General features: G+C 41.5%; 1 protein-coding gene across 1 annotated transcript; it reads right to left on the reverse strand.

The window, feature by feature from the left end:
* Positions 1–7,071: 7,071 nt before the first annotated feature.
* On the reverse strand, positions 7,072–13,741 carry LOC142760563 (uncharacterized). Its single transcript, XM_075863753.1, has 7 exons — positions 13,643–13,741; positions 13,225–13,350; positions 11,570–11,649; positions 10,514–10,581; positions 9,871–9,948; positions 8,179–8,264; positions 7,072–8,058 (listed from the first exon to the last, which is right to left on the reverse strand). Exons 1-7 carry the CDS (start codon positions 13,739–13,741, stop codon positions 7,729–7,731), a joined length of 867 nt encoding a protein of 288 aa, XP_075719868.1. The 3' UTR covers positions 7,072–7,728.
* Between the last annotated feature and the right edge of the window lie 2,377 nt (positions 13,742–16,118).

Genomic DNA, 16,118 nt, shown 5'->3' on the forward strand with positions numbered 1-16,118 from the left:
ACATGTATACACACACAGACACAAGGCATGTATACATATACAGACACATATATACACACACACACACACACACACATACACACACACACACACAAAGCATGTATACATATACAGACACATATACACACACATAAAGCATGCATACATATATAGACACATATATACATACACACAGACACAAGGCATGTATACATATACAGACACACATATACACACACACACAGACATAAAGCATGTATACATATACAGACACATATATACACACACACACACACACACACACACAGACAGACACAAAGCATGTATACATATACAGACACATGGCATGTATACAAATATATACACACACCCACACGGCATGTATACATATACAGACACACACATATATATATACATCCAAGAAAAGAGACTGGAAGCAGTACTCAGCAAAAGAATGTGAATTTATTCACCCAACACAGCAACGTTTCACTTTCTCCATGGAAGCATTTTCAAGCCTTCCATGGAGGAAGTGAAACGTTGCTGTGTTAGGTGAATAAATTTACATTCTTTTGCTGAGTGCTGCTTCCAGTCTCTTTTCTTGGATGTATGTATGAGGAGCACGTCACTCCTTGATATTTGAAGCTAGCATCAACCGTTTCTGGCTATTGACACAGTGCTGCTCCTATCTCTGGATTTTTACACATATATATATATATATATATATATATATATATATATATATATACACACATACACACACACACACACACACACACACAGACACAAGGCATGTATACATATACAGACACATATATACACATACACAGACACAAAGCATGTATACATATACAGACACATATATACACACACACAAGGCATGTATACATATACAGACACACATATATACACACACACACACACACACACACACACAGACATAAAGCATTTATACATATACAGACACATATATACACACACACACAGACACAAAGCATGTATACATATACAGACACATATACACAGACACAAGGAATTTATACATATACAGACACATATATACACATACACACACATGTACACAGAAAGGAACTTACCATCTCTCCAGCTGCACAGGTTTCTTGCAGGTCGGGCTGTGGGCGGAGCTTCCTCCTCGGCTCTGCACTTGCTTCCTCTGCTTCCTATGGGTGTGTAACGAGGAGCAGAGAATATAGAGTCCAAAGTACGGCCTGCACAGTTGCGCCCCCTACATGGTGGGAGGCTGCAGCGCTATGTCGCACACCTCTAAGGCTGGACCTGGGCGGGTGCCCCCATAATGCCCAATGCAGTCAGTCAGATGCCCCCCTTTTCAGTATGGTAGCGGCCCATCACTTTTAAATTAGTGAGGGCTGGAGGCTGAGCGCAGTAAGCTGCACTTTGCCGCTCTAGTCTTTAACGACAACGACTCAGTCTCCTGCCCTCACCTCATTACTTACCAGCCGCTCTCTTCTTTTCTTCAGGAGAGAGCATTCGGCCATTCCTCCCGCAGACCTCCAGGTTCTCTATGCTCCTTTCTCGCAGCGCGTGCAGCGTCAGAGAGGAAGAGTATACTAGCAGACGTGCGCCTATCGTGCTGCACGTCTGCTAGGTAAAGTACTCTCCTCTGCCCTCCCCACGCATCCCACCTGGCCCTGCCACAATATGCCGCCCCCCGAGTTGGCGCCGCCTGAGGCTATTGAGTAAGGTTTTTCATCCTATTATATGCTGATAAGAGGATTTGAAAGGCATATCCCTTGTCACGATTCAAAAAAGATCTCAAACAATATTTTCTTTGTGGGGAGAGGATAAGTCCTGCAGTCATGGAGCCATTGGGAACACATACACTATATGAATGTTTGCAAATGTAAATGTTTTTCTTCCAAAAAATCAGATGACACAAAAGTTCTAGTTACAAATTATAATTTATTATTAATACCTACAATTATCACTAGTTTTACCCTATAGTCCTATTTATAATATTACTATTACTATTTATGAGGTCCCTATCCCTAAAGATGTTGATCCAGAAGAAGGCGAAAACCCCTGGACATTTTCAGCCAATCTATGTCACAGGGGGGAAATTCCTTCTTGACCCCCAGAAAAGGCGATCAGTCAAACCCTGGATCAAACCCTACTACTAATACTATTATTACTCTTATCCTTATTATCATCATTATTATTATTATTACTACTAATGCTATTTTTACTATTATCCTTATTATTACTACTGCTACTGTTATTATTACTATTGTCTTTCCTACTTTTATTTTTACTAGTACTAATTTTACTTCTTAACATTATTACTATTATTATCACTGTCATACCTATTCTTATTCTTATTATTATCCTACTATTAATATGATGAACCCCTTCCCGCTCCTTGACGTACTATTACGTCATGGCAGCTGTATCGTTCGCGCTCCATGCCGTAATAGTACGTCTCGGGAGTAACGGCCGTTTCGGCCGTCCTCCCGACACATACAGGAGCTGTGACGCTGCTGTCTTGTTCAGCAGCTGTCACAGCTCCTACAGCGGGGACCGATCGCTGTGTCCCCGCTGATTAACTCCTTAAAAGCCGCGTTCTATAGAGATCGCGGCTTTTTAGGGGTTAAGCTGCCATCGCCGGCCTGCTACGCGATAGCGGCCGGCGATGGTGACTATGGCAACCGGACACCAAACAATGGCGTCCGGCTATGCCATAGACGGAAGCCTAGTGGGTCCTGACAACGTCAGGACCCACTATGCTTGCTGTCAGTGAGTAGCTGACAGTTCTAATACACTGCACTACGCATGTAGTGCAGTGTATTAGAATAGCGATCAGAGCCTCCTGCCCTCATGTCCCCTAGTGGGACAAAGTAATAAAGTGAAAAAAAAGTTAAAAAAAGATGTGTAAAAATTAGAAAATAAAAGATTTAAAAGTAATAAAAGTAAAAATCCCCCCTTTTCCCTTATCAGTCCTTTATTATTAATAAAAATATATAAACAAACAAATAAACTATACATAATTGGTATCGCCGCGTCCGTAACGGCCTGAACTACAAAATTATTTCATTATTTATCCCGCACGGTGAACGCCGTAAAATAAAATAATAATAAACCGAACCACAATCACAATTCTTTGGTCACTTCACCTCCCAAAAAATGGAATAAAAAGAGATCAAAAAGTCGCATGTACCTAAAAATGGTACTGATCAAAACTACAGTTCGTTACGCAAAAAATAAGTCCTCGCACGGCTTTATTGATTGAAAAATAAAAACGTTATGGCTCTTAGAATAAGGTAACACAAAAAGTGAATGATTGTTTACAAAACGTATTTTATTGTGCAAACGCCATAAGACATAAAAAAAACCTATAAACATCTGGTATCGCCGTAATTGTATCGCCCCGCAGAATAAAGTGAATATGTCATTTATAGCGCACGGTGAACGCTGTAAAAAAAAAAGTATACAAAAACAATAGTAGAATTGCTGTTTTTTAGTCACCACGCCACCTAAAAATAGAATAAAAACTGATCAAAAAGCCGCATGCACCCCAAGAAAACTACAATGGATTCCTCAAGGGGTCTAGTTTCCAAATTGGGGTCACTTTTGGGGGGTTCCCAATGTTTTGGCACCACAAGACCTCTTCAAACCGGACATGGCGCCTAATAAAAAAGAGGCCTCAAAATCCACTGGGTGCTCCTTTGCTTCGGAGGCCGGTGCTTCAGTCCATTACCGCCCAAGGGCCACATGTGGGATATTTCTCTAAACTGCAGAATCTGGGCAATACGTATTAAGTTGCGTTTCACTGATAAATCCTTTTGTGTTATAAAAAAAATGGTATAAAGAGGATTTTCTGACAAAAAAAAAAATGTAAATTTCACCTCTACTTTGCTCTAAATTTTTGTGAAACACCTAAAGGGTTCATAAACTTTCTACATGCTGTTGTGAATACTTTGAGGGGTCTAGTTTCTAAAATGGGGTATTTGATAGGGGTTTCTAATATATGGGCCCCTCAAAGCAACTTCAGAACTGAACTGGAACCTAAAAAAATTAATAAATGAGGCAATACTTCGCTTCTTACATTATACTGATAATGAGCCGTGCCCACCCCGAGATTACCCCAGTTTTGACCGTTTGTCTAAACGGAGACCCCTATTAGACCGTTCCAGTGCCCGGTTTTCCCAAGCATACACCCCCGAGAAGTGTATTTCTATTGATGAGTCCCTGGTACATTTTAAAGGGAGGGTTCAATTCCGCGAGTACCTGCCGGGTAAGAGGGCAAGGTATGGCGTGAAGATGTATAAGCTGTGAGAGTGCATCAGGGTATACCTACAGGTTTAGGATATATGAAGGAAAGGCCACCCCCAAACCAGACTGCATCCTGGACTACAATAGGTACATGGGAGTGATGGACTTGTAAGATCAAGCCCTGAAGCCCTACAGCGCCATGCGGTGTGGTATAAGAAGCTGGCCGGGCACATCATACAGATGGCTTTGTACAATGCGTACGTGCTACGTCGATGTGCAGGCCAGACGGGAACTTTCCTGGAATTTCAAGAGGTGATTATCAAGAACCTAATCTTTAGGGACCAAGAAGGGGGGGCACCCAGTACTTCTGGAAGCGAGCCCACACGCATCGTACCAGGGCAACACTTTCCAGGGGAAGTTCCCCAAACTGGCAAGAAGGGAAAAAGTCAAAAGAGGTGCAAAGTCTGCTATAAGAGGGGGATAAGGGAGGACACAATATATCAATGTGACACGTGTCCCGAATAACCAGAGCTCTGTATGAAAGTGTTTTAAAATTTATCATACATCCCTTGGTTTATAATTTACCCCAATTTTACTTACCCTGATGCACTCCGCACAGCTTATCCCCCCTCGTCTTTCCCCTCTGGGCCCTGCTGTGTGTCCAGGCAGCTGATAACAGCCACATGTAGGGTATTGCCATACCCGGGAGAACCCACATTACAGTTTATGGGGTGTAGGTCTCCGGTCAAAATGGTCACTACACCTCTAGATGAATGCCTTAAGGGTGTAGTTTTTAAAACGGGGTCACTTCTTGCGGGTTTCAACTGTACTGGTACCTCAGGGGCTTCTGCATACATGACTTCGCACTAGAAAATCCCGAGTAGGCCAAATGGTGGTCCTTTCCTTCTGAGCCCTCCCATGGGCCCAAACGGCAGTTTATCACAACAAATGGGGTATTGCGGCCCTCAGAACAAATTGTGCAACAGAATGGGGTATTTTGTTTCTTGTGAAAATAAGAAATTTTCAGCCAAAACTACATATTATTTGACAAAAATAATTTTGTTTTCATTCCCAGCCCAATTCAAATAAGTTCTGTGAAGAAACTATGGGGTCTAAATGGTCACATTACCCATAAATGAATTCCTTGAGGGGTGTAGTTTCCAAAATGGGGTCACTTCTGGTGGGTTTCCATTGCTTTGATACCTCTGGGGCTCTGCAAATGCGACATGGCACACGAAAACCAAACCAGCAAAATCTGTACTCCAAAGAACACACAGCGCTCCTTCCCTTCTGAGGCCTCCCATGGGCCCAAACGGCAGTTTATTGCCACAAATGGGGTATTGATGCACTCAGGAGAAATTGGGCAACAAAATTGAGTATTTTGTTCCCTGTGAAAATAAGAAATTTAGGTAAAAAATTACATCTTATTGGAAAAAATGACATTTTTTTAATGTCACAGCCCAATTGAAATAGGTGCTGTGAAAAAACTGTGCGGTCAAAATGCTAACAACAACCATAAATGAATTCCTTGAGGGGTGTAGTTTCCAAAATGGGGTCACTTTTGGTGGGTTTCCATTGCTTTGATACCTCTGAGGCTCTGCAAATGCGACATGGCACCCGAAAACCAATCCAACAAAATCTGGACTCCAACAAACATATAGCGCTCCTTTCCTTCTGAGCCCTCCCATGGGCCCAAACGGCAGTTTATCACCACAAATGGGGTACTGCCACACTAAGGACAAATTGGGCAACAAAATAGGGTATTTTGTTCCCTGTGAAAATAAGAAATTTTGATCACAAATTACATTTTATTGGAAAAAATGACATTTTTTTCATTTCAGAGCCCAATTCAAATACGTGCTGTGAAAAAAATGTGCCGTCAAAATGGTAACAACAACCCTAAATGAATTCCTTGAGGGGTGTAGTTTACAAAATGGGGTCACTATTGGGGGATTCCTACTGTTTTGACACCTCAACACCTCTTCAAACCTGGCATGCTGCCTAAAATATATTCTAATAAAAAAGAGGACTCAAAATGCACTAGGTGCTTCTTTGCTTCTAGGGCTTGTCTTTTAGTCCACGAGCGCAGTAGGGCCACATGTGGGACATTTCTAAAAACGGCAGAATCTGGACAATACATATATAGTAGTGTTTCTCTGGTAAAACCTTCTTTGTTACAGAAAAAAAAATGAATAAAATTGAAATTCAGCAAGAAAAATGAAATTTGCAAATTTCACCTCCACTTTGCTTTAATTCCTGTGAAATGCCTGAAGGGTTAAAAAACTTTCTAACTGCTGTTTTGAATACTTTGAGGGGTCTAGTTTTTAAAATGGGGTGTTTTATCAGGCTTTCTAATACATAGGCCCCACAAAGCCACTTCAGAACTCAAGAGGTACCTTAAAAAAAAGGCTTTTGAAATTTTCTTAAAAATATGAGAAATTGCTGTTTATGTTCTAAGCCTTGTAACGTCCAAGAAAAATAAAAGAATGTTCAAAAAACGATGCCAATCTAAAGTAGACATATGGGAAATGTGAACTAGTAACTATTTTGGGTGGTATAACCGTCTGTTTTACAAGCAGATGCATTTAAATTCTGAAAAATGCAATTTTTTCAAAATTTTCTCTAAATTTTGCAATTTTTCACCAATAAACACTGAATATATCGACCAAATTTTACCACGAACATGAAGCCCAATGTGTCACGAGAAAACAATCTCAGAATCGCTTGGGTAGGTTTAAGCATTCCGACGTTATTACCACATAAAGTGAAATATGTCAGATTTGAAAAATGGGCTCTGAGCCTTAAGGCCAAAACTAGGCTGCGTCCTTAAGGGGTTAAGATCCCTATACCTAAAGTTGTTGATCCAGAAGAAGGCAAAAACCCTGGACACGTTCAGCCAATTTGTGACACAGGGGAAAATTCCTTCTTGATCCTGGGAAAAGGCGATCAGTCAAACCCTGGATCAAACCTATTTATCTTATTAACAGTTATCTAACTAATATTACAGCACTAATTTAATTAGTACTACAATTATTAATAATTTAATTACTATTTTTTTGTAGCCTTTGGTTGCTGATATTATTAGACTATAACTATTCTACCATTGCAACTAGTATTAATACCACTATTATAATATTTTTACTATTATACTATATTATGATGTCCCTATGCCTATACTGTTGATCCAGAAGAAGGCGAAAAACCCTGGACAAACTTTCAGCCAATTTGTGTCACAAGGGGAAAATTCCTTCTTGACCCCGAGAAAAGGCGATCAGTCCTATGACCCTGGCTCAAACACCCTACTTTTATTAACATCTGTCTAATTAATTATTATTTATATAATTATATTTATCTAATTACTGCTAGTATTTCATTAATATTATAATTTTATTACTAGAGTGTTATCCTTTTTATGACTAATATTACTATTACACTATATCATATATACTATTGCAACTAATTATTAGTATTATACTATTTTATACTTTTATTATTAATTTTATTTCAGTGGCAGAGAGGTTTCAGCAGGATCGTCCATATGATGTTCCTCTTTCCTCTCATGTGGTGGTCCACGTACTGGCGGATGGTATTCTGCCTTATCCTGTTTCTTCTTGTGAATTTCTTGACTTTGATGGTCTTCACTCTCTGTATCTTCCCTCTTCTTATCTTGGTCTTTTCTTCAGTGCTTTCCTTTTCTTCTTCCAGGTATTTGCACAGTTCTCTCATCATTAGGGATCTTTCTTGCCGCTCTGTTTTCTCCAACGATGGTCTAGGCTGTTCTTCCTCTTGTATTAGAAATCGTTTCTGGGCTTCTGGGTTGGTCGGCATGAGACGCTAATAAGACAATAGATTAAGTTACTTGTGTATTGAGACATTCTCAGAAACCCTTCTATACGGATGTAACTTCAGCAAATCTTTCATAAAGGCAGCAAAATAGCCAATATTCTCACTAACTTCCATCTTGAAGAGGGGTGAAGGGAGAAGCTTTATACAGTAGGCCAGTCTTCTTAGCTTTTCCTCTGGGGTGATGTTCATATAAGCTGAAAAGAATACAACCAAATAATGGGATCAATCAAAAATGTACAGACACCGTCACAAAACCAGTGTTATAAATTCACAGACATCAATAGATGGAGGAAAGCAATGCCGGGACTTCAGACAATTTTTTTTAATTTAACATTTACTTTATTAAACTTTATTTGATTATTTTGGACCACTTGGGGAGTTATACTTTGGATTATTCCTTTTAATTATAATCACAGCAGCCCCTGAAGTTGTGCCCGCATCCTCACAGGAATTGTTAAAAAAAGTTTATTGGAAACTTGTATAACTTTTCATTATACATGAATGACCTTTATTTCCTCAATCCATAAATGCCCCTTAACCCATTAGTGACCGCCAATACCCCTTTTCACGGCGGCCACTAATGGGTTTTATTCTGATGCATAAGCCTTTTCACTGCGCTGCATCGGAATAAGTAAACAGAGCAGGGAGCCGTTAAATCTCCCTGCTCTCAGCTACCAGAGGTAGCTGAGGGCTGGGAGCATCCCTGCTCAAACGGATGAGATGGATATAAGTATCGATCTCACCCGTTTAACCCCTCAGATGCGGCGCTCAATAGCGAGCGCCACATCTGAGTGGTTTTGGAGAGAGGGAGGGAGCTCCCTCTCTCTCCCATCGACACCCGGCGATAAGATCACCGAGTGTCTGTGTCACCGATGGCAGCCGGACCTAATAAAGGCCCCCAGGTCTGCCTGTAGTAAATGCCTGCTAGGTCATGCCAGAGGCATGGCCTAGCAGATGCCTGTCCGTTTTAAACAAAAGTATTGCAGTGTATTATAAAAGCGATCGGATGATCGCATTTTAAAGTTCCCTAGTAGGACCAGTAAAAAGTAAAAAAGTTCAATAAAGTTAATAAAAAAAATGAAAAACCCACTTTTTCCCCTTACAATGGAAAAATTGCTGTTTTCTGGGAATCCTGCATTTAGAGAAATGTGATAAAAAGTGATCAAAAAGTCACATCTACTCCAAAATGGTACCAATAAAAACTACAAGTCGTCCCACAAAAAAAATTGAACTGCATCGGCAGGACAATAAAAAAGTTATGGCTCTTCAAATATGGAGACGCAAAAACAAATAATTTTGAAAAAAAAAGTGTTTTTACTGTGTAAAAGTTGTAAAACATACAAAATCTATACAAATTTGGTATTGTTGCAATCGTAACAACCCGCTGAATAAAGGTATTGTGTTATTTATACCACACGGTAAACGGCGTAGATTTAGGATGCAAAAAAGTGTGGCGAAATTTCAGGTTTTTTTCTATCCCCCTCAAGAAAGTTAATAAAAGTTAATCAATAAATAATATGTACCCCAATATGGTGCTATTAAAAAATACAACTTGTCCCACAAAAAACAGGACCTTATACAGCTATGTCGACGCAAAAATAAAAAAGTTATAGCTCTTGGAATGCGATGATAGAAAAATGTAAAAAGTACCTTGGTCATTAAGGTTTAAAATAGGCAGGTCATTAAGGGGTTAATATGGATCTGAGCTTGGGGTCACCTGTTACCAGCAAAGCAGTAGAGACCCATCTGACAACATACAGTACAGAGAATGGTCAGTCATCCCAGTGTAAAGAATTATACCTGATCCAGCGCTGGCTGAATGGCAGGTCCACATGGTCTCCGATGCAGTCGTCACTCCAATAAAATGTCCTCCAAATCCTATAAAACAGTCAACATATAAGAAACCATTAAATTAAAAGGTAACCTGTATGCTGCACACTTCACTGAATACAATGTGCTACCCAAGCCGCCAATGTTCTTCAGCTCCAAAGTGTCCCAATGAATGAGCGCCTGGGCCCCAGTGCAAAATCTGTAATGGCCCCTCACCTGCCATGTGCCATTATAACACTGGTGTCTCCATACGAGGCCCTCAGAGGGAACATTGGAAGTCCTCCAGCCCCGGGTGTAACTGCCCCCTCCACACCCACCATAGCTACACCCCTGATTCTCGCCCAGTGATGGAGGTGAGGTGGAGAACGGCAGCAATACTGCAACTACACAAAACTTCTAACACAACATCTATCCAAATACAAGATGTGACAAGTGAAGGAGTCATTGAGTAACAGCCGCAGCTTCACCCACAAACATTTTATCTTATCATGTCAAGTTTTAGGAAAATAATGAATATTTTGGAAAATCTGTCATTATGAAATGTTAATAACATGTATGATTACGTGTGATGAGATAAATCAGCCATCATTTATATTATATTCCGGGATCTTACCTGAGAAATCGCAGTAGTCGCAGTCGTCCGTCTTCACTCTCAACTGAGATATAACAGACTGAAGACAACTGAATTATTTTTTCTGTTACAAATTCAAATCCAGCAATCCTATTGGCTTTTGTTTAGTGCAGTTACCATGGTGACAGACACAAACATATTTAAAGGGACATGAATCTCTTTTACTGTATGTTTCTTATAATACTATATAAGACATGAAGCTGTAGAGATAATGTGTGGAGCCATGCTTATATATCTCTTTACATTTCTACATAGAGTCATTTATGCAGGATACCTAACTAATGTGTTAGTAACGTGTCAGTTTTGTTATTTCATTCTAAATATTATTCAAACATAAGTGTCTACTACAAATTCTTTTATTTCCAAAATATTTTTTTCCTATTAGTCAACTTTTTCTTGATTACAGTCACATAGATATATAGATTATTTGTTTTACTTTTTTATATAGCGAGTCTTTCCCTTCTCAGTTCTTCAGCTTTACTATTTACTATCTACCATCTTCCCTTTCCTTAGTATCCTACAAACATTTAGAAAAGATATTTAGAAGCATATCATTGCTTTTTTAACTGTATACTACAGCCATCTCCAGGTCAGTACAGTTTATTTTACTACTAAAGAAAGAACGGCAATGGTTAACAAAAAGTAACCTGGGACTTGTCCCCCCCCCCCCCATCCAGACCGCAATAAGTGATTAGTTTTACAAATATTTTTAATATATTTGATTTGTATCCCGTCGATCGGCTACTTAAATAGGACAAATACGACTCCAACTCATCCAGCTCATAGTCAACCCGAGAGGAATACAATTGATCATAAAATGAGGCAAATTAAGTAAGAATATCCTCCGGGGAGGTACATAACCTATCATCTGGCCCCACAATGCCAAGTACAGGAGGAGATCTGGAGCTATTTATCACTATATGAGCAAGAATCTTACCTGACTGATTACCTAGCTTTAAGTGTGATTGCTTGCTAAAAAACAAACTACGTGAGGCTTTATCTTTCAGGTCCTGAAGGTACTGCCTACCCAGACCTAACCATTCATGTCTATTAGACGGGGATGAATCTTGCACAAATTTCCCCTCCGCCTGCGAACACCTGTACGTTAAGTCCTCCTCCTGAAGGGCCGAAGAGCGTTTAACATATGATATGGAAGACCGGAGACACCCCCTCAAATAGGCCTTAAGTGTATCCCACACAAGTATGCGATTCTCCATTCGAGAATTGGCCTCTATAAAAACCGACAATTGATCAGGTATTCGGTCATTCTACTGGATCAGTTGAAGCCAGAAGGGATGAATCTTACACACCCCCCTTCTACCAACCTGTGGCCTTTTCAAAGTCAGCAATACCGGACAATGGTCTGAGATCCCCTCGACAAATGTATTATAGAGTCCACGCACGGAGAACAGCAGGAGAACCAAAAATATAATCTATTCTAGATAACGCATTATGTTGTGGGGTATGACACGTAAACTCTCTGATACCAATATGGGTAGCTCTCCATAAATCTATCCACCCCATTTCTAACATAAGTAGGCACAGGTGAGACGGGCCAATGAAGCATTGCCCCACAGGTCCATGGAGACGGTCTATACCGGGATCCATAAGCAAGTTAAAATCCCCCATCAATATAATACGGGAACCCGGATATGCGGATGCAAATCTCATGACAACCTGAATAATCTCCAATGTGGCCGGCGGAGGGTTGTATATACCCATTATCACATGGGGACAATCATCAATAACTGCATGTAAAAAAATTTATCTCCCATTAGGATCAATGTTAGACTGTAGCAGTTTCCATCGGAGCTCAGAATGCACCAAAATAGCCACTCCCCTAGAATAAGATGTGTGGGAAGCATGACCCACCCACTGTACCCAGGGCCTACTCAGAGTCTGCACCGTATCAGCTGTCAGGTGCGTTTCTTGCAGACAAGTCAAATTAGGCCGATGTCGCCTCAAAGCAGCAAATATCATATGTCTCTTTTCAGTTGAACCAATACCACGCACATTCCAGGACATTAACCGTAACCCCGCCATTTCCCAGTATTGTTACATATTAGATAGTCACAGCCCAGAGCCCCACCAATGAACCCCTGAGTGCAAAGATTTCTAATCCAGCATAAGTGACTACGGATTTTCCATACATGTATGATGTATACATATAGATCTGCAGTGATTTGAATTGACTCATAAACTCGCATAACGTAGCTATGAAAACACATTGCTCAACAGGAGCGAACCTTTTGCAGCCGAGAATCTAGGGGGTAGTCTCTACAGCTAGCGTAATTCTGCCGTAAAGACTCAAAAGTATCCAAGTACTGCAGCTCCCCTCCCGGCCAGCACCTTTTACATAGAAAAAGGCAGACATATATTGAAACCTGACCCTCAATTAGCAACCCGCATATGTTAGTGACATTTCACCATAGTAATAATATGAAGAACATAGATATCTTAAGAAAGCAACCAATACCAGGTATGCCACGCGACCACCTGCATCAAATAACAATATACAGGGCAGTAGCAATAGCGCATAAGTGTGCACCCAGCAGGCGGTACAATCAGGTCAAACAATATGGGATATCTATAAGTTCCATATGTCAGCTATATTCACCCAACCTGGATAGCCAGACCAATCAGCGACGAGGAGAACGTCTGTTCTTTTTAGTGAGCCATTCATCCGCATCAACCGGATCGGTTAAAAATAATGCACGATCGTCGTCCACAATCCGAAGTCTAGCTGGGTAAGCTATCGAATACGGAATCTGCAAATCCCGAAGTCGGCGCTTGATCTGAGCATAGGACGCCCTTTGTCGCTGTAAATCAGGCGAGAAATCAGGATAAATGGACACCGAAGCATTATCAAACCGTATCCCTCCAGCCTTGCGAGCCCCCAAGAGAGCTGTATCCCGGTCCTTACAATTCAGCAGATTAGCTAGCAGAGGTCTCGGGGGGGGGGGCTACCGGTATGGGAGGTCTCACTGGGACACGATGTGCCTTCTCCACCACAAAGGCCATCGAAAATGAGGCATCAGGGAAGGTATCCTGGAGTCATTTCTCCACAAATTCCCCTGGTCGTTGCCCCCCTGCTCTCTCCGGCAATCCCACAATCCGGAGATTATTTCGACGTGACCGGTTCTCCAGGTCATCTGCCTTCTGTCTCCATAAATCCACCTTGCGATGTAAGTCTTGAATAGCAGCCGGCATACTCTCAGTACGGTCCTCCAAGGAGGAAACCCGGCTCTCTGCCTCAGTCACCCGTTCCCGCAAGTTTTGGAGGTCCTGTCTCAGCAGATCCACATCCACCCTCACCTCATCAATCTTCGCGGTGAGCGATGTACGGGTTTCCAGGACGGCTGTCAACAGCTTCTCTGACGCCTCTTACAGCGTGATCCCAGTAGCAGAGACTGGGGGGACAGGATCCAAGGCCTCAGCCATTAGCTCTGCAGACGCCGACGCAGAGGAGCTCCCGCCGGCGCCATCTTGGATCACCACGCGGGCATGAGATTTCAGCTTTTCAGCCGCATCTGTGGCTTTAGTCGGACCCATCTTTTTCTTGGAAGAGGTCCTTCCCTTCCTTCACAGGTGGTAGGAAATTTTGGCAGGTTTTGGCAGGTTTATCAGTGTCAGGAGGATAATAATCAGGATGCTGGCCCGGAGCTAACGCCGCACACGTCCTCTCACATCAGCAGTTGGCCACGCCCCCCCAGTAGGATACATTTTTTGCTATTTTTGCGGGAGGGTTTTGGCAGTATGCAGACATCGCTACATATGTCCTCACCAATACATGTACTGTAGTGGCTACGTTTTTCCGTATTTTAGAAGTATTCCAGGCTTTTGAAGAATCTTCATGAGTAAAAATTAAAAAAAACTACTAAGCCAAATTCAGTAGTTTATTAGGTGTGTTTAACACTTTTTATATCTACCTTGAAAAGTGTCAAGACAAGGAGAAATAGATAAGAGTACAGCGGCCAGGAGGTAGCGTAAGGAAGAGAAAAGCGTCTGACAGGCCTTTGTGCCATATTTATTACGTGAACCCTTTTGACAAATTTGCACCATTTCACTGCCTTCTATATTCATGCATCTTATGACACTATTGATACATCTGTACTTTCACACATTTTTGCCCACAATATGAATATTCATATTTTGATGTATCCCTCAAAAATTACCTCTCCTCTAAAAAGATCATACAGCTACACATAAAAAAGTTTTTTTTTTTAGTAAACATATAACAGTAAATAATCCATACTTATTTTTAGATTTAAGGGGGTTAAAGATTACTATATTTCTATATATATAAAAGCAGTTTGCATTTTTTTAATGTTCTTCTCAATGGTTGCTATGTGGCTCTTATGGGGCCCTGTAGAGAGGGGGCCAAGCTTGTTTGGTCCCATCCCTTTTGTTACTTGTGGAGAGAACATGTACGGTGCTCGTCTCTGAAGTACTGCATTGTTAGCAAACAAGGGGGAAAATGTGGAGGGGTAAACGAACACCAGCACCTTCTGCCCTGGGTGGCAATACCTGACACCATAATGGGGACCCATTTTGATCTATGGCGCCTCCTCTTGCCTATGTACGCCACTGGATCTACTGAGTGGGGAGGTCATACTATTGGTGCAACTTGTGCAGCCACACGGGCCCAGTAGGTAATGGGGCCCATTGCCACCTTCAGAGCCGGACTGGGACTTAAAATCAGCCCTGGCATTTTTAAGCACACAGGCCCACCGCAGGCCATATGCAGCCGCTAGTATTGGGCTGGAGTACATGGGACTTCAGCCATACAAGACATGGGGAGAATTATTAAAACAGGTGTAAATGAAAAGAGGAATAGTCCTGATAGATCCAGCTCCAACGAATCCACTGCTTTTCTACGAGTATAATGAACATGCTCATTATTCTAGAGGATTTTTTTTGCGGAGCGGAAAAAAATTCAAGCAGACTTATTTCCGCTGCATGTGAATGGGGTATAAAATAGCCCATTCACTTGTAATGGATGCAGAATGTTAGTGGATTTGAAAGGGATTTAGGTGTGGAAACAGGGGCTTAGTCCTAATCAAATCCTGATTGCATGATCATGGCCTAATACTGAGGTATAAAGATTGCAAATTATACCATTATACAATGCTAAAATATCACCTTACTGTAACTAAATAGTATGATTTATATTTTATATTCAGCCATATACACACACACTCACATGCTGGACACATGACGCACAGATGTAACCCACATGCTGCATACGTGCCACTCACACCTAGGACATATGCGCACGCACACCACTCACACCTAGGACACATGCACACGCACACCACTCACACCTAGGACACATGCACACACATGCACACCACTCACACCTAGGACACATGCACACGCACACCACTCACACCTAGGACACATGCACACGCACACGCACACCACTCACACCTATGACTCATTCGCACGCACACCACTCACACCTAGGATATATCTTCCACTCTCGCCCCTCACACCTAAGACATATGCCGCACGTTTGCTACCGACAGGAAGGGCACATGTTGAACACACACTACTCACACCGGGTTCAGATGCTGCACACACCACT

The sequence above is a fragment of the Rhinoderma darwinii genome, chromosome 4 (genome assembly GCF_050947455.1).
Source record: "Rhinoderma darwinii isolate aRhiDar2 chromosome 4, aRhiDar2.hap1, whole genome shotgun sequence".
Lineage (NCBI taxonomy): Eukaryota > Metazoa > Chordata > Amphibia > Anura > Rhinodermatidae > Rhinoderma > Rhinoderma darwinii.